This window comes from Ascaphus truei, chromosome 5 (assembly GCF_040206685.1).
Source record: "Ascaphus truei isolate aAscTru1 chromosome 5, aAscTru1.hap1, whole genome shotgun sequence".
NCBI classification, from domain to species: Eukaryota; Metazoa; Chordata; class Amphibia; order Anura; family Ascaphidae; genus Ascaphus; species Ascaphus truei.
In genome coordinates, this window is record NC_134487.1 from 285,983,842 (window position 1) to 286,003,595 (window position 19,754).

The 19,754-nt window shown below is 49.8% G+C and overlaps 1 protein-coding gene across 4 annotated transcripts in view; it reads right to left on the bottom strand.

Moving 5' to 3' along the window:
• The window catches only part of ETV6 (ETS variant transcription factor 6), a 40,893-nt gene extending 24,311 nt beyond the window's left edge, over window positions 1-16,582 (bottom strand). The window contains exons 1-2 of one of the 4 annotated variants that reach the window (XM_075602477.1): window positions 16,384-16,582; window positions 13,492-13,769 (exon numbers count right to left, since the gene is read on the bottom strand). In XM_075602477.1, coding sequence (XP_075458592.1) covers window positions 13,492-13,518 — 27 coding nt within the window. In that variant the 5' untranslated portion in view covers window positions 13,519-13,769; window positions 16,384-16,582. Of the gene's footprint in view, window positions 1-13,353; window positions 13,433-13,491; window positions 14,023-16,383 lie in introns of those variants that run through there. The other 3 variants (XM_075602476.1, XM_075602474.1, XM_075602472.1) reach the window with 3 other exon arrangements.
• Between the last annotated feature and the right edge of the window lie 3,172 nt (window positions 16,583-19,754).

Sequence of the window (19,754 nt, forward strand, 5' to 3'; positions counted from 1 at the left end):
GTAGCTCTTGAGGACTGGAGTTGGCTACCCCTGTACTAATGTATGAGCGAGGCCATTCATTAATGAAGAATGCCACTGGGTTTCAGACAGACACTAGAGTCTGACAAAAGAAGGCAGAATGAAACACTGCAGAACAGCAGCCAGCCTAGCGATTAGCAAACATCTACTCTAAGTTCCACGTGAACCCAGATGGATACATGGTACTGATGGTTATATATCCATAGTCACCAACAGGAGGGGACAGCCAGACCTGCCCAGTTCCTCAATCCCAAGTCATACCCCTACACAGCCTCCTTTTCCTGCTGGACCAGCACGGGTCGGTCCTCCATCACCCCAAATACTACCCCTCGATGCAGTGACATGCCCACACTCAGGTGAGCACTGAACACCCCCCCCCCCCCCGCCCCCTCACCTCTCCCTATATTCTGCTATTGTAGCAGCTTTTGTAACACAGTTATAGCCAGATACATTTTTGCAGTTTATTTCAGTTACATTTATGAATTATAAAAGCAGCATTTCAACAGATTCTCAGCGCGAGTTTACGTACTGTACTTCCCCCAAAATCCACTCTCTTCCCTTTAACTCGCGCGCGGTTAATCTGTTCACTTCCATCTACACACACTGTCACTGTAAACTGCTGTAACAGCAGCTTAGAGAGTTTGGGTTCTGTTCTGGAGACCACATCTACAGCAGGAGATTAAAACAATTAGGAGATTGTACAAACAAGGGTTCCTCAAATGGTGCATGAACTGGATCATAACACGTCTTAGGACAGACTAGAGCAGTGGTGCGCAAAGTGTGGGACGCGCCCCCCAAAAGGGGGGTGCTGGATTTTTTTGGGGGAGGGGGGGGGCGCGGGCAGAGGCCCTGCACTCTTCCCCGCGGGATTTAAATGAAATGCCGGGGGGGGGGGGGGATCTCGTGCGGCCTCTGCAACAATAAAACGTACCTTGATTCAGACGCTGTGACGCGTCGCCATGGCAACACGGCATCAAATAACGCCGCGGTGTCACGCGGGGTGATGCCACACGGCCGTCTCCATGGAAACGGGGGTCACGTGATGTCATGTCACGTGATCTTGCAGCGTCAAAGACACCGCACAGAAGCGAAGGAGTGGGGGGGGGGGGGGCAAGAGCAAGGGGGAGCTGGCAGGGGGGCGCAGCTCAAAAAGTTTGCGCTCCCCCGGACTAGAGGAACCAGTCTTTTCAAGTATATCAAGTCTTTGTAAAATGAGCAGCTGCTTTAATTATAGGTGCAGCCTCTTGTAGAAAGTGAACTAATGGCTGTGAAAGGTTTAATATGAATGCCTTGAAAAACAGTGTACCCGTGGGTTCCCCAGGCACCCATAAAGTGTCCCCTGTAATTTTTAGGTCCTTTGAAAATGGTACCAAATACAGAAGAATCTACAATGCATCTGATCTCAGACGCGCTATTAGAGAGGGTTGGGGTTCCTTACAATGCATCTGATCTCAGGCGTGCTATTAGAGAGGGTTGGGGTTCCTTACAATGCACCTGATCTCAGACGCGCTATTAGAGAGGGTTGGGGTTCCTTACAATGCATCTGATCTCAGACACGCTATTAGAGAGGGCTGGGGTTCCTTACAATGCATCTGACCTCAGACGCGCTATTAGAGAGGGTTGGGGTTCCTTACAATGCATCTGATCTCAGGCGCGCTATTAGAGAGGGTTGGGGTTCCTTACAATGCATCTGATCTCAGACGCGCTATTAGAGAGGGTTGGGGTTCCTTACAATGCATCTGATCTCAGACACGCTATTAGAGAGGGTTGGGGTTCCTTACAATGCATCTGATCTCAGACGCGCTATTAGAGAGGGCTGGGGTTCCTTACAATGCATCTGATCTCAGACATGCTATTAGAGAGGGTTGGGGTTCCTTACAATGCATCTGATCTCAGACGCGCTATTAGAGAGGGCTGGGGTTCCTCAGAATTTAGCATCTTGTTTCCTTGAACACTTGGATAACATCAAATTAATAGATGCTCCTTCCTGGTAAAAAAAAACCAGCTAGAGACACAGAGGACAAGGAAACAAACGCCAAGTCTCAATGTACAATGTTTACAACTGTTGGCAACTTAAAAACAAACAAATACATCAATCAATCAAGATTTAACCCATTAAACCAGGGGTGCTCAACTCCAGTCCTCAAGACCCCCCAACAGCTCAGGTCTTCAGAATAACCCTGCTTCAGTTCAGGTGGCTCAAACTACGACTGAGCCACCTGAAGCAGGGATATCCTTAGTGCCGGACCTGTTGGAGGGGGCGGGGGGGGTTGGCCACCCCTGCCTTAACCCATAGTTTCCCAGCCTGAGGGGGCCCGGGAGGCTTAGAATGAGAACATCAGAATACAGCATATGCCCGCTACAAAAAGGGACACATCCCTGGAACATGACATCATAGGAGCCCCGCATGTTTCAGAGAAAGAAGCGGTAGAACAAGTCATTCTGGGAAGGGAGCGAGGGCGGCAGGTTCAGGGAAAATATGAGGAAGTGCTTCTTCATGGAAAGGGTGGTGTATACATGAAATAGCATTCCAGCGGAGGTGGTAGAGACTTATTCACTTGGGGAATTGACACAACTGTATGCTAAAACCCAAGTATCTAACAGGGTCCGAGGTGTCCCAGCGAACAGGAGGACGAGCAGAGTGGGCGCCGGCAATTTCTCGGGTTCTCTTAACTATTATCACCCTGTTGGCTAGGAGCAAGTTGGAAGCAATAGTGGCCTAACTGGGGCAACTGCCCAGGTCCCCTCACTGTAGGGGTCCCCCCAAATTGAGCCGATGCTGTGATATTTACATGACAGCTTATTACAGGGGTCCCCAAGCTTTTTGTGCCCAAGGGTACACTTGAGACTTCAAGAGAGTGGCGGGGCACCCACCAATTAACACACACACACACAATACTTACCTTGGGGGGAGGCCTCCCAAGCTGCGCCAGTCCCGCTAGTGGATGCGAAAGCTGGGCCCGCAGACCGGCACGAAAGGCATGCAGCAGCGGTCGGCGGCACGCTACTGACCGACAGCCGGCAAGCTTCCGGTAGCTCGCCATCCACGTGTTGGAGACCCCTGATCTATGCCGTATTATCATCAACTGGGTGGCCAGTCAGTCGCGGGGACCCACAAAAGGCTTGGCGGTCACCGTGGTGCCCGCTGGCACCGCGTTGGGGACTCCTGGCTTATTGTTACTCTAGTGTATTTTTCCCATTGCAATGACCTTTATTCATTTTAGCTTCGGCCTGTGGTAGGGGGGGGGGGAGGGGGGCGTCACGTGATCTGGAAGAAAAACGTCACGAAAAAAACCAGGGTGTTCTAAAGGGCCCCCATTGACTCCCTGGGTTCTAAGAACCTGAATGCAAACCATGCACAATGCACATCTTTCTTATATTTCTGAAGATGTCAGAATGCGCAGCACCGTGTGAGATACGAGATCCCAGGGAGAAGGTGACCCCAGGAGAAAAAATAAATAAAAGAAGGTAGTGTAACTCAGGGATCAGCGATGCCGTTATTAACCCATTATTCCCCTCCGTCCTGGGCTGCCACGGAGCTTATTGGAGCAGCCCAGTGTTACGAGATTTCCAGCCGCTGGGAGACGGGGGGGAAAAAAAGTTCGAGGCACGACAGCAAAGAGTTAAACCGTTGGCTGCTTTGCATGCAATACCCAAGGCAGACGAGTAGCTAACTATCAAGAATAAAATAAATACATGCAAATCTTTCCCTCCTCGCAAGCGCTCTTTCACAATATTGTTGGAATTAAAAAAAGAAAAAAAAAGTCACTTGTTAAATAATTTATGACACACTGGTACAAAATGTGAAGTCTGCCCACAGCAGTCGAAGACTAAACCAACCGTGCTGAATCAGGGACGGATTGAGCCACCTGTGCTGAAGCAGGAATATCCTGAAAACCTGACCTGTTGGTGGCCCTTGAGGACTGGGAGTTACCCACCCCTGACCTAGAATCTAAGGACAGGCATGAAAAGGCACAGTCGTCAACACCCTAAGGATTCCCAAAACAGGATTTCTCACCCACGCCTCCCTCCCATGCAAATTGTGTTAACCTTCTGATTTAATCATAACCGACCTTAAAAACTTGCCCCACAAATCAAGCATCCCAATAGCCTGTGGCTATTGTACCACAGTCAGTCCTACCACCCATTGTGGCCAAGCACTGCCATCTGCAGCACTTATTCCCTCACCTGCTGTCTCCCGTCATACCACTTAGATTGTAAGCTCTTCGGGGCAGGGATTTGCTTTCCTATTGTCTGATTTTGCGGCGCTTATTGTATTATAATTCCCCGTACTGTATTCTTCGTGAAGCGCGGAGTACACTTTTGGCGCTATATAAAGATATATACAATAGCAGCAAATCACGATGCCATTTTAGAGTTTGGCTGACGGCAGATTGGGCATTTTGCTTTCAAATAGAAAAGTTAGAAATGTACAATCGCCCGTACAAACAGCGCATCGTTCTCACACACTGACCGGAGCTGTGGAATTGGGGAGCAGCAATTACACATTGAACGTCAGTTTCTAGGAACAGTACTAAACCGAACCACTGATCCTTGGGCTAAAGTGTTCAAAACTTGGCACCGCGCTGTAGATATCCAGTTGAGACCAGTAGCGGGAAATTCCCAGAGACAGTTTCATGTCGGGAAGAAAGAAATTGCAAATTTATTCTTTTTACATTTAAAAAAAAAAAAAAAAAAAAAAAGGAAGGTCTGTGGGTGATATTTCCAAGTCTCCCCAGTGCAAAAAAAACAACACCTGATTCAGCAAAGAAATGGAATCTGGTTACAAGGGGAGGTTATCCTTTTAATAAACCTGGCGATATATATATATATATATATATATATATATCACAAAAAAAATCTACTCGCCACCTAGTACCAAACGTGTGCTGCTTGGGCCAATAGGAGCTCGCCACGATGTTAAATCCACTCGCCCGGGGCGAGCAAATGTATAGGTTTGTCGAACACTGTAAAATATATATATATATACACACACACATACACATACACATACACATACATATATACACATCTATCACATACATACACTGGTCTAATGAAGACACTTGCCAAATGTATGCTATATTTATTCTTGTATGGTGTGCCTGCTATCCCATTATTTTTTTGCATAGTTAATGAAGTGATCAGGACTACGTTTTAATGAGTTTGCACCACACACATTTTTTTTTTTTTTTAATGTATATTTGTATATCATTCCCCCCCCCCACCCAAAACAGTAGTGGCTAACTAGCCCTGTCCCAGGAGAGCAGATCTCTGCGGTGCCCCATGTGTACCTATAGGAGTTCCTATACTGTACCTACAGTATAGGAGTTCCTATAGTGTAAAAATAAAAAACCTGCACGTAATTAACCATTTGGCTGCCGGAGAGGCCAGCGCATGAGTGAGGCGGACGCTGCCATGCCTCATCTGTTCTATAGGTTGCATTTAGTTGGGTGGCACTGCCAACACTTTGGCTGTCTATAGGGGTGGGGGTGGCCTGTGCACACTTTACCTGCCTACTGCACACAAAGAGCTTTTGTGCATACACTGGGCGTGAGGGGGAGGCTGGCACTGCCACTGCCCGTTCTGTACCGGAGCTGTGTGCAAACATAGGGTTTGCAGAGAGAGAAAGGAGTTTGGCAGAGCAAAGAATGATTGTATTGAGGGAGGCTGGCACTGCCGCTGCCCCCCCGGGCTTTTCCTTCTTCAAGCTGAACTAGGGTGACGCTGGCACTGCAGTTGTCTGTGCTATTCCTAATCTGTGTATACTGCCAGGATGGGCAGAGCAGTGCGTGTATGTTTGGATGTATATATACATACTGTGCCCTTGCTGTGCATAAAGTGAAGGATTAACAAGGCAGCATGAGTATGGACTGACACTGGCGCTGTAACCGCCCTTAGCGCAATCCTCGAGGGCCATGTTTGCTAAATAACAAGAGACAGGGGGTGCCCAATGCTGCATCCAATTGACAAAACATATAAAGTAAAATACTTCAATAATAATAATTGGTTATTTAGTTAACCCTTTGGCCAAAGGCGTCATAAGCCTGCATACCAACGTCAAGGTATAACCAAAATAATGCAGGTCCTACACTACACTGTGAACCCTTCCTTATGGTGCCATTTCAGAAGACCCTTTCCCTTGAGTGCGCCACAAGGTGTCTTCTGGCGGAATACGCCGTTTTACAGATAGCAACACTTAGCAGATATGGCCCTTAACCTCTGAAACACGTCTCTGCCATTATTTTGACCCTGGAAGGAACCGCACCTTTACAAGATCTCCCTTATCTGCTCCACAAATCTCCCTGCAAGGAGAAGGTAGGAGGAAGCCCAGGAGGAAGCCTGGTCAGCTGTGTAAAGTTAACCCCTTAACTGCCAGGAGTCAGCAACACACTACTTTGCATGCACTGCGGGACTGTCAAATGGGAGTATAAGTGCAAAGCCATCCCGCGATCCTTCATCACGTGGCTTAATAAACCTGGTAGTGCAAGGGTTAATACCGAACGTTATTAACATTACTGGAAGACAGGGGGTTCATTTAAATCTGCTTCAATGCGCTGGGCTTCCCAAGACAAAATTAGACTGGAAAAGGGACCTGCTACCCAGCAGTGGTTGCTACTCAAAGTTCTGCCACAGGGGGCCTGCAATGCTGTTATGCGACGCCATTCTCCCAGCATAACTGGGAGGATAAAATGGCCGCCGCAAACAAAAAAAAAGAAATCTGTCAGGTTTGCAAAACAAAAACCCACGTTGTTTCAGCGTCAGGAATGGCGCAGTGAGCATTTGGTTTAAAGGACGAAACAAAAAGTGCATATTGGATATGCACATTTTCAACAGAAGTATCTTCTCAAGACCTGCCTCACGGGTTCGGCCATTACGATATCACCACTTTCAATCGGCCGCCAGACTGAGGTCGATCCCAGCGGACATATTGGTTTTTCTCCTGAAAAATTAATTTCACAGGCTGCGATTATACTAGCTGGGCGTGCGATCTCGTGACGTCATCATTGCGATGCGTCCGAGCGGCATGCGCGCTGCATGCAGGGGCAGCCGGGAGGAGACAGGGAGGCGTGGCCGTGAGCGGTTCACCCTCGCTAGCTGAGGCGCTCACGTGACGCGGCCGTCGCCTGAAGAAAACAAAATTCCCAGGTCCGCTCTCCCGTTCCTGTCTGCACGCGCGTCGCGCTAGGTAAGTACACTTTAATGGTATTGTTCCTATTTGTTTTGGAGCTACGCAGCGGCGCCGGCCGCTTTGGGTATAATCACGGCCTAATGGAATTCCAAAATTCCACCTAATGACGGAAATGGAAGTGGAGTGGGCCGGCTGCTTCGGTGGAAAGGTTAACCCAGGGGTCCTCAAGACACCCCTCACCTCCAACAGGTCAGGTTCTGAGAATATCCCTGCTTCAGAACAGGTGGCTCAATCAGTCTTGACTGAGCCACCTGTGCTTAAGCAGGGATATCCCGAAAGCCTGACCTGTTGGGGGGTGGTGGGTGGGTCTTGAGGACTGGATTTGAGAATCCCTGCGTCAACCCAATCAGCCCCTGGAAAACGGCCATTTTTACAACGTGCCCGGGACGGCAATGGCTTCCGGCGTGCCAGGTCCCCGACCGTACCAGGGCAGTGTGACCGGGAACCCCTTCTCGTTGCTCGGCAGTGCCGGCTCCTCTGGTTGGTAAAGTAACCGTTTAGTAGTAATATACAGCGGCACGGTTTCATTACAAAGTGCAAAGATAACTTTTTTTCCCCCCTAGGGCGGGAATTTTGCTTCCTGATCATAAAAAAAGACTTTATTTCCCAAGTTCTAAGGTCCAGGTGAATAGGACAGTACAGAGCCTATACTCGCCTACCTGTGTAAGATACAGTAACACCCACAGCGGTATATGACTGGTACTACAAAAGAGTAACAGAGTAACAGAGTAACAGAGTAACAGAGTAACAGAGTAACAGAGTAACAGAGTAACAGAGTAACAGAGTAACAGAGTAACAGAGTAACAGAGTAACAGAGTAACAGAGTAACAGAGTACCCTCAGTATGCAGAAACAGGTACTGGAGTCCTATCCTCACTGTACACACACCCTCCCATAAAGCAGCAAAATGTCAAAAATCCTATATGGTCTTTTTAAATAAATCATTTCTGTCGTATTGGATAATACTGTCTGCATTATTTTTTTTAAACGCCTAATGCCATTTTTAATGATTTTTTTTAATGTAGTGAGCATCCTTTGGTTGCTACAGCAACCATTTAGAAAAACCACATATCCACTTCCTCTTTTGAAACAGGCTCTCACACGCACCTTTTAAAGCTCTGCCCTTTGGCAACAAAGTATCACAAATAGAACTGTTGCGGTGTATCTAACAGCAGGCTGTCTATTACTCTGAAAGCTGAAACATTAATCTGTGACAGTTAGTAATATAATGTTGCATATCAGACTGCAGCATTTCGTTAGGGCTTGTACATGGTTGTCGCGACAGAGCTGTTGACGTCACGAGCGCCTGCAGAACAGGCGATTCGTGTCCCGCGGCGTCTGGAGCAGGAGACGCGACCAAGAGCAGCCAATGAGGGCATCGCAAGACTATCAAAAAGTGTTGTCTCACGAAAAATTGTTCACACCGTCGCGCTTTATGGCCGCGTGCATTGCCTTACAGGCTTGTGTGCGGTGCGCACAACGCCGCGCTTACTATGTATGGCCGCAGGCTTAGGCACACAATAAGGATTTTTACAGATTTATAACCGGAGCACCAAACGATGGCGGGGGGGGGGGGGGGTGAGTATTGCCGCTTTAAACGAATGGTAGTAGATGCAATGAGCAGCTTCCCAGAGGGGTTTATAAAGCAGGATTCACACATTTGGGGGCATAAGAAAAAGAAAAAAAGTCCCAAAGGGCCATCTTTCTCACCCATTCTTGTCTCTGTAGGGTTCCATTATGTGATATTAAGAGTATTAGTGAAGAATAATGGAAACCACCACTACATTCACAACAGTCATTAGGATAAAACCGATTGCTAATGCAACAGGAAATGTACAATTTAATAGCGACCTGTTCTCGCTTCAGTTTCTCACTTTTAAACCCATTTGGACACCCTGTAACTAACAGATACGATGCAGTGTTTTTACAAAACACACGGAACACTTATGACATGAAAAAAAAAACCCCTAAACATCATGCATGGAAATCCATTTCAGAAAACGAGTGTAATGTATCAAAATGTTGCCATTTACCCCAGAACACGGAGCAAACGTTTGGAAAGCGGTGTCATTTTGCGCCAGCGGCCGCCGCTTGCAAATGATTCCTTACATTTGTACAGAACTCGCAGGAGCAAAGAGTGACGTCACGTTACGCCTGGCGGATTTACACAATATAAAAGATAATAAAAAGAAGTCACCAGTTATAGGCGCAACTATTGATACAGGTCATTAAAATATTCCGCCAACTCCCCGGAAACACGCAGCGACGCATGTGGAGCGCAATTACAGAAGAGCCGCTTGTTACAATCAATGCAAAGTGACACAGAATCAAAACGATGGTTTGCAGCTGTGTTGTGGAGTAATGCTCCAGTTTGAAAACACGATACCCGTGCCCCAGAGTCCTTGAATGGCTTAGTCTGCCCAGTGTGTCTCCTTGCTGTCGGGTACGCAAGTCCTGTATAATGCACAAGGCCGTCCTTCTACATGCGTGGATCTGTGTGCACAGTATGTCATGGTCTAACCCACAGCGCTCAACTCCAGTTCTCCCCCCCCCCCCCCACCAACAGGTCTTCAAGATACCCCAGCTTCAGCACAGGTGTCTCAATCAGAGGCTCAGTCTAATGAGACTCTAAGCCACGTGTGCTGAAGCAGGGATCACCTGAAAACCTGTTGGGGGGCTTGAGGGCTGGAGTTGGGCACCCCTGGTTTAATCAGACACACAATTATACATATAGGGTATCAATGTGTTAGTAAAAGGTATGCAGTGAGTATTACAGAGCATCAGGTACTGGCTTCAGGGGTCAGCAACTGACAAAGTGCATCAATTAACCCCTTTAGTGCCTGGGGGATCAGTACCAGTAGGTGCTGCTGGCTCCTTTGGAAACGCATTTGAAGTTGTGCTTACATAGTATATTTACCCTTCCCAACTCCCTGGTCGGTAAAAGTAACCGATCCCATTTAATGACTTTTCCCCTATTTAGCATGTCCTTGTGCCTGTCCCAAACATATGCAAATGCTTTCCCCGTGTGTCCACCACCTCTGCCGAGAGGCCATTTCTCACACCCATACACTACCCTTTCAGTGCAGCAGGAATTGCTCATATTTCAAACAATTATATTAACTTCCATGAAAAAAAAAAGGTGTCCCAACTCAGGCCTGCTGCATCTTCAGGTATGAGCACCTGACCAAATCTCATGCGGCACAGATGTTACATGGGCGAGTGCTTTTCGCTGCACTGCATCCCCAGGACGCACTGCTCTGTTCAGGTGCTGCATTAAGTAGATCAAATGAATAGATCCCGTGAGCCACACGATCCTTAACCGTTATTGATCTCCCCGTGTAAAATACTAACCCACGCTCTGTGTAGACCAGCCGTTCACAAGCCGCGGCTGCGGACCCCCAGGAGGTCGCCAGAGACTAACCAAAATCCCCTTCTGCCGGCTCTCCTGCAGCCTGTGCATTTTCTAACACTACGAAGGGCTGAAAGCTCAATGGTCCTCAATGCAGGGGAGCACAAACTTTTTCGACCGCGCCCCCCCTGCCTGCTGCCCCCCCACCCCCCACCTTTTCTCCAGCGTTTCTGACATCGTGTGACCATGACGCCACGTCGCCAGAGACAAGTTAAGGGAATTTACAGGAGGCCTCGCACCCCCCCCCCCCCTCCCGGCATTTAATTTAAATGATTTGGGGAAGAGCACGGGGGCCTCCGTAAGCGCCATACCCCTCCCCCCAGAAAATGTTGCAACCCCCCCCCCAAGTTGGCGCACCCCTGTTCTAGAGTGTAAGCTCTCCGGATCAGGGCCCTCCCACCCTTCTGTATCTGCTTGTGCTCGTCTGTCCTCACTTGTATCTCATTGATGTTACCCTATACCCCCACTGGACCGCGCGGCGGAATATGGCGGTAGCCCCAGGGCCACCTTTTCTTCCGACCCGCGGGCAAGTCACTGAATATCCCCGTGATTCAGGTACCACAATGACATTTCAAGCTGTACGGGGCAGGGACTCATCGAGCCTGCAAAATGTAGGTACAGTGCCAGCGTACATGGTCAGCGCTAGATAACAACAAGGTTATTATTACCGGTCCAATATTTGTGAAGTATTCATGTGTGAAGCATGTCAGAGCAACAACCAAAAAAAGATACAAATATCTTATTTACAGTAAATACACATATCACAAGTCAGCACATTCACGTCTCAGACGCGTCTGCAAGCCTGCTTTCCCCCATTATCTGTTAGGCCTTCGGCCAGGGTGCTGCTGGGCGGGCGGGCGCACTCATGCTGGCCGCGATGGAACACATTGATGCAATCTGTGTGGCCAGCGTGAGCAAGCGCCTTTGAATCTGCCGCTCGCTAGCGCGTCACGTGCGCGGTTCGCCCCAATGAGGGCGAACCAGCTTCGTGACATAATGGCCGCGAGCCCCCCCCCGCGCGCACCTAGCCAGCCGCAAATCTCGCGGCTGAGCAGGGAGTGTGATGTCACCGCGCACGAGCGCCAACACGCCCGCTGCCTGCCTGCCCACAGCACGTCCACTGCAGCTAGGGATTCTGGGTAACGATATGCAAATGAGCACTCGCAGTTTGTCACTAAATAACGTATTATTTCGCATACATGTCATTGTTCCATAGTCGGCCCTGCATACCGCACTTTCTAAAGTAAACACAGAACGCAAAGTTCAGGGAAACAACAACAACAACCACCCAGAGACAACAGAAAGAAACCTTGTAACGCTAAGACTCTCGTGTACAGTCGCGAGGGGACGTCTTTAGGACTTAAAGCATACGTGTTTTCCAGGAAATAGACATTCTTCCTTGGAACAAGCAGGAACTCAACAGAATGTTAATAAAAAAAATATATATAATAAGGCAGACGAACCCGTTTGCTACAGCTTCCTCCACGAAACTTTATTTTAACCCCTTCCCTGCCTAATCAAATCCTCTGTGGGGGGTCTCCAGCCCAGGCAAAATGAACACTTTCAGCACCGAATCCTAATTAGGTTTGCAGTGCAGCGTCCCGCATTATAGATAATCTGGACCCCCCTCCAAAAAAATAAACAGCCATCGAATTCACAGCCGGAAAAAGTCATTGTTGCCCCTTTGCAGGCGTACGGAATAATCTCCGATAACGCGTTTTAGATGGTAAGCTCCCGGTGTCGGGTTCCGCGTCTAGCACTGCGCACCCTGCGCTGTTCCCTTTACGGATAGATTTTATATTGCAAAGTGCTGAATACAAAGTCGATCCGGATGTGATAAATAAATCTGAACACCTGCCAGGACTCGACAAAAAATATTAATTATTATAATAATAATAATAAAAAAAAAAAGGACATCCCATTTTGCGATTTTCTCTTGTATTTTCACGCCATCCCTTGTAAAACTGACGCAGGTTTTGTTAGCGGCAAACAAAATTAACCCCGTCATTGCCAAGTTTTCACCCTGTGTTTCTCAAAGCTGGTGAACTACCCCATAAACTGTTAGAAAACAGACGTATTACAGCCACCCCACAGATAGAAGAAGTTGGTGGCACGCAGGGCGGTCACAAATGACCTTTTCTTCTGCGTTGCCAAAAAGGTTTGATTTTAACCCGTTAACGCCTGAAACGAATAACCAACAACGGCCTGTATAACCAAGAGAAAGATAAACCCCCTTGATGCCGGTGCTGAACCCTACCCTAGTTTTTGGTTTCTTAGGGTAGTTACAGTTGCCAATACTGGTTTAAGGGGTTGTCTGAGAGTGCCTGGGATGCATTTCGTAGCAGGCCTGTGTGGCGAGGAGAGAGTTAAATGTAGTAACAAGCCTGTACAGTACTCAAATACATGGGAGCGTTAAGGTCAAAAGAAGAGTTGAGGTGAAATTAACCAGAGCAGGGACGGTAAATGGATTATTAATTAACCAGTTTCCCAGCACATCTTTATAGGGTTAATCCCATCAGGGCCAGAGGAGCCCTGTCCTTGCAGCACTGACAGGGTTATGCAAAAGCTTTGGGGTTAAAATAGCCTAAATCCTTTTCACCCCAAATTGTTGTTGTTTTTACCCCAGCAGTGCAGACAAAATGAAAAAAAAAAAAGGGCTATAAATTTATCCCAGTGCAAACCCCCAATCTCACCCCAAAACCACTTGTGGGGTCTGCACTATGGGGACTAGTCACCTGTGCAGCAAAAGGCATTAGCACCTGCAGGGCACCTACTGTACAATGCTGCAGGGCTGGAGGCTGCATGCAGATCCCCTGTACTGTAAAGGAAGAAGAGGAGAAAAGGGAAAGAAAGTGTCTGGTTAGAGACTTTACCTTAATACAACACTGTGCCGAAGACATTGCCAGGAGTGAGGAAGGTCCCTGTTTATGGGGTGGTAAGGGTGGGGGGGGGGGGGACAGAGAGGGGGTGCCCCCTATCCCCCCCCCCCTGGAACCCCAACAAGTTAGCACATTGTAGTCCCAGGCTGTGGTGCTGAGGTCCTGTCCTGGGGGTGAGGGGTGCAGGAAGAGGGGCTGCTGCTGTTTTTAGGATCTTGCTGCTTGTTTCTGGTGTTTTAGGATGTCAGGTTTTTTTTTTCTGTTTTTCCTTCCTGGAAGAGAGAAACTAAAAGGCAGAAGTGACTGAGTTCCCCCTCTCTCTCCCTCCCCTCTCTCCACCTCTCTCTGTCTCTCTCCCCCCCTCTCTCCTCCTCCTCCCTGCGGCTCATTGATCTCAGTGTACAAGTCCTGAAACTGACGCGTATTCCCAGCACTCAGCACTGCCTCTTAAAGGGACGCCAGCACCGGGAAGCCAGGGCAGGGGAAATGGGAGGTGGGGAGGGGGAGAGACAAGGTGGGGAGGGGGAGAGACAAGGGGGGTGGGGGAGAGACAAGGGGGGTGGGGTGGGAGGGGTGAGAGAGACAAGGGGGTGGAGAGACAAAACGGGGGAGGAGAAAGGGAAGAGAAGGGGGGGGAGGGAAGAGAAGGGGGGGAAGAGAAGGGGGGGGAAGAGAAGGGGGGGGGAAGAGAAGGGGGGAGGGAAGAGAAGGGGGGGAGGGAAGAGAAGGGGGGGAGGGAAGAGAAGGGGGGAGCGAAGAGAAGGGGGGGAGGGAAGAGAAGGGGGGGAGGGAAGAGAAGGGGGGGAGGGAAGAGAGAGAAGGGGGTGGGGGGAGAGAAGAGAGAGAAGGGGGTGGGGGGGGAGAGAAGGGGGTGGGGGGGGGGGAGAGAAGAGAGAGAAAGGGGTGGGGGGGAGAGAAGAGAGAGAAGGGGGTGGGGGGGAGGGAAGAGAGAGAAGGGGGTGGGGGGGAGGGAAGAGAGAGAAGGGGGTGGGGGGGGGAGGTAAGAGAGAGAAGGGGGTGGGGGGGGGAGGTAAGAGAGAGAAGGGGGTGGGGGGGGGAAGAGAGAGAAGGGGGTGGGGGGAGGGAAGAGAGAGAAGGGGGTGGGGGGAGGGAAGAGAGAGAAGGGGGTGGGGGGAGGGAAGAGAGAGAAGGGGGTGGGGGGGGGAGGGAAGAGAGAAGGGGGTGGGGGGAGGGAAGAGAGAGAAGGGGGTGGGGGGAGGGGAGAGAGAAGGGGGTGGGGGGAGGGAAGAGAGAGAAGGGGGAGGGATGGGTCAGAGAAACTGGAGAGGGGGTGGAGAAATGGAAGAATGTGAAGGGGGAGGAAAGAGAGATAATGGGGGAGGGGGAAGAGAAGAGATAAAAAGGGTGGAGGAAGGAAGAGAGAGAAGGAGGTGGGGGAGGAAGGATCAGGAAGAACAGGTCAAGGGAGAGGAGGGGTGAAGGGAGAGAGAAAAGAGGGGTGAAGGGAGAGAGAAAAGAGGGGTGACGGGAGAGCGAAAAGAGGGGTGGAGGGAGAGAGAAGTGGGGTGGAGGGATCAGGGAAAGCTGGGTGGAGAGGGGACGGAGATAAATATATAGGGTGAGGGGGAGATGACAAATCACGAGGGAAAAGAAAGAATGAGCGGGCAGGGAGAGATACAAGGGGAAGGAAGGTTGGCAGAGAGAAGAGGGGGTAGTAAAGCAGGTTAGGAAGTGCAGTGAAACAGCAGTAGGGGGAGGGTAAAGGAGAAAACTAGAGAGGTGGCAGAGACAGGAGGGGGGGGGGGGAGGATAGAGGAAGGATGTGGAAGAGTGGGGGAGGAGATAAATGATCCAGGAAGGAGACCGGATTAAGAAAAGAGACAAAGGGAAATGAAAAACAGAGAGGGGGGAGAGAAGGGGGGAGCCATCAATCACCTGAAGAGAGAGGGAAAGAAAGGAGAGACTGAGCTTAAAGGTGGGAAATAAAGAGTGTGATATCAAGAAGAGGAGAGAGAGAGGGATAACAACTGAGAAATGAAAGATGGAAAGAGACTGTAAGCTCTTCAGGGCAGGCACTCCTTTCTCCTAATCTTTATTTAGATATTTGATGATCTCGCCATGCGGAGATATATATATATGTTTACGTACACAAGAGTTGAGAATAAGGAATGAATGGGGTTAGAGAGAAAAGGGGGAGGAGTGGAGAGAGAGGGGGGAGAGAAGGGAGGGAGGGGGAGAGAGGGAAGGGAGGGGGAAGAGAGGGAAGGGAGAGAGGAAAGGAGGGGGAGAGAGAAGGGAGGGGAAGGTTAGTTGGGGAGGGGGAACGAAAGGTAGGGGGGAGAGAAGGGAGGGAGGGGAAGAGAGAGAAGGGAGGGGGAGAGAGGGAAAGGAGGGGGAGAGAGAATGGAGGGGAAGGGTAGTTGGGGAGGGGGAACGAAAGGTAGGGGGGAGAGAAGGGAGGGAGGGGAGAGAGAGAAGGGAGAGAGGGAAAGGAGGGGGAGAGAGAAGGGAGGGGGAGAGAGGGAAGGGAGGGGGAGAGAGGGAAAGGAGGGGGAGAGAGAAGGGAGGGGAAGGGTAGTTGGGGAGGGGGAACGAAAGGTAGGGGGGAGAGAAGGGAGGGAGGGGGAGAGAGGGAAAGGAGGGGGGAGAGAGGGAAAGGAGGGGGGGAGAGAGGGAAAGGAGGGGGAGAGAGAAGGGAAGGGTAGTTGGGGAGGGGGAACGAAAGGTAGAGGGGAGAGGAAGAGAAAAGGGGGGAGAGGGGGTGAGCCTGGGGGTCCACATTCACTTGAATGGAATTTCATGCACCATTAACTGCGAGTTAACCTGAATCCCATGATATTGGATTCGGTGCTGGAGAAGGAAAGAGGCAGGAAAACTACATGTAGTAAAAGGAAGTGAGGCACGGACACTGGGTGCATTATTTACCTGGCTGGGAGGGTTACCGCGCATCGTGAAAGGGTTTAAGACACAGCAGAAGATTTAACGAGGGCCTGGGAAGGAGTTAATATGATTTCGCTGTAACTAACCAGAGGGGCAGAGAGTTTCCGTGTATCTAAGGGCTGGTGGGTGTGGGGCATAGAAACCAGCGCTGCCCCTTTAATTAAAGATGTACCCGGAAATGGCTACTCCCCTTACAGAAAGAGCAGTTGGGAAATGAGGAAGGAGATTAAAAGGGGGAGGAGAGAGTAAAGGGAGGGTGCAGGGAGAAAAGGGGGAGGGGGAAGAGAGAGAAAGAGGAGGAATACAGACAGAAAAGGAAGAGAGAAATAGGAAAGGACAGAGAGATTGGAGTAGGAAAGGGGGAGGGAGAGGGTGCTGGAGAAGGAGAGATAAGGAGAGAGAACCTTGGGGAAAGGGGGGGGGGGTGAGAAGAGGGAGACAAGGTTTGGAGAAAGAGCAAAAACTGGGGAAGGGAGACAGATCGGAAGGGGGGGAGGGGGAGGGATGGAGGAAGGGAGTGTAACAGCGTCTAGGGAAGAGAGAGGAAATAAGGGAAAGTGGAGGTAGAGAGGGGAAGAACTTGGGGAATGATGGGGGAGGGGCTAGGGGGGGAAGAGAAGATAACATATAACATACATTCACCTCCCCTCCGTAATCTCATTTTGTAACAGAAAATGAGAAAAGGGGAGCGTCTGTCTGCACAGAACCAGGAAGCGCTGGTTAGGGAAACGAAAGCACCATGTCTATGTCACTAAATCACATCTGCGTGTCACACATCACTACAAGCACATCACATCGAATAATAATAATACATTGAATTGGCTGTACATAGAAGTTTTGCAGGCATGAGTCCCTGTAGTGCAACAAAACAATGTTATCTAAGTGGCGCTTAAATATAATCCACTTCAGAATTATATAAGTGATAAATAGGTGCAGTGAAAGTCAGTATGTGCACATCTTACAGACAGACAGTGCCCGTGCAAATTGATTGATATCGTGTAGATGAGTCCCTGCAGCAGATGAGCTTACAATCTATTCTTTTGGTGACTTACCCAAGGTCACAAGCAGCTGTCAGTGGGATTTGAACCAGTCTCCCGCGCTTCCCCTGCGCACCCATGCCTGTACTCACCCCTCCCCCTTACCTTGTCTTCGGCGGCAAATGACGGTGCGGGGTGATGTGATGTCACGTGACCCCGCTGCGTGATTTGACGTTGCGTTGCCATGATGACGTGTCGCCCAAAGCCTGCGGAGACAAGGGAAGGGAACTTACAGAGGCCTCGCGCTGTCCCCCGGCATTTAATTTAAATGCTTTGGGGAAGAGCGTGGGGCCTCTAAATACCACATTCCCCCCAGAAAATCTGCGCACCCCAGTTTGCGCACCCCTTCTTTAGTGTGTCAGCGCCTTTACTCACTCAGCCACATAGCACAGTATCCCAGCTCTATATACATACAAACATACAGTATATCAACTTCTGTCTGAAGAGGATCCTGTAGTTAACCCTGGAATCGCTATGGTATGGGAGAAATAATTAAATGTGGGCACCCCAATGCAAAAATGGGCTAAAATATGGGTTACTGGCAGTACTTCTTCAATCTCAACCAGTAGAATGGAAAACACGTGTAGCCATGCATTTCAATGGTCTGCAGTTGTCTCTCCTGCTGGCAGCAAAACCTGGTAAGTTACAGGAATGCCAGCAGTAATCATGGAGGTTTGCCCTCACACCCTGGTGAGGTGCCCTATGTATGGATGGGAGTGGCTACATGCTCTGAGTCCACAGTTAGTGACATCAGAGATGTGCCTGCCTCCTGAGGTATATAAGGCACAGCACTGCCCAAAGTTAGTGTTGATGCTACGAGGTGAAATGTGTAGCAGTAAATTCTGAGAGAGAGTTATGAGGATGGCGGTGGAATCCATGTGCCCACTAGTGCAGTAACTAGTGGCACTGTTTTATATCGAGCAGTATCCAGCCAGAGAAGGCCAACTGTGTCCAAGGACCTGGCACAGGGGTGATCCCCCTGCGAGGGAGAGGGGATCCCACTCTATTGGGAGGGCGTACCTTTTAAAGGGGACACGGAGAGATGTGCGGCTGAGCTGCTAGCTGTGAGGGGCAGCTGGCCCATACCACCATGCCAATAAAGATGCCCTGTTTCACAACAACCCCCATGTGTGAGTGTGAAGTTATTCCACAGAGGAAGGCACCACCGAGGAGTTCTTCATCAGAACCATCCCCATGCGGACGCAGGGATCCTGATGAGGTGGAGGCGCTACACATGATATAGGTAGGACTCGCACCCACTACCTCAGCTACCTGTCTGGGTTGACAATCCCCGATTACCATCATGCGGGAGACTCAGGAGTCCTGTTGCCTACAGGTGCACCACCAGACACGACCACATAATGGGGGCTGGCTAGACCACAGGTGCCAATATGAGATTGGGGGGGTCACACTAGTAGGGAATACCCGTTACACACGTACAAAATCTTGTTTAGTTGGTATTGCGACTGATGCAGGGCTTCCAAAACTAGAGGTGAAGCCCTGTCCTACTGCCCATCGTCGCCAGGGTTACCACTGGTCATCCCAGGGTTAATGGCAAACACCAGGGCTTTGACAATGTGCTTATATGCGTGGTAATATGGAAGCAGTTGTACTGTTTTTATCCCCTTATTATTGTAATGTTGGATATGGTATGCTTCAGCATGCTTGGATATGGTATGCTTCATGCTTCAGTGATAAAGCCCTCTTTCTGGACTGTTGTATGCCAGGGATAGGGATGCTCTTGCAAGGGCATGTCGCTCCATGTGCCTGGACCATTTCCCCAGACTTTTAGGGCCTGAGTGCAAAGCACACCGTGTGCAGAGGCCAGAGTGCAGAGCTGTTTTCTGCCCCGACTGGATAGCGCCAACCAAATCGACCGCATGGAACTCTGAGGCGGCTGAGAAGAGGCTTCATATGAGCTTTCCCCATTGGTCAGCTCGAATCTCCTGCCTCTGCAGATGTCATGGAACAAGAACTACATTTCTGACTCACCCCCCTCTCTCCTTTGCAGCTTCTGCCTGTCAGATCTTATTCTCAGCTGCATGGAGTTTGCACACACATACTGTGCCTGTGTAACTTGCAACAATGTTGCATTTCTTGCCTCTGAGCATGAAAGCAGTGAGCTGCTACTGCAGCCCCTGTGATCCTCACCAGAATGGGCTAGTCTGCCCCCCCTCCTGTTTGGTCTAGATAGTCTGTCCCAAGGCTATTCCCTTTACCCATACTGCCCCTCACTTCCTTTTCCACCCTGGAGACAGTGAGTACAGGACCCTTCTCTGTTAATCTCCCATGGTGAGGCCATCTCGTTTTACCGGTTTC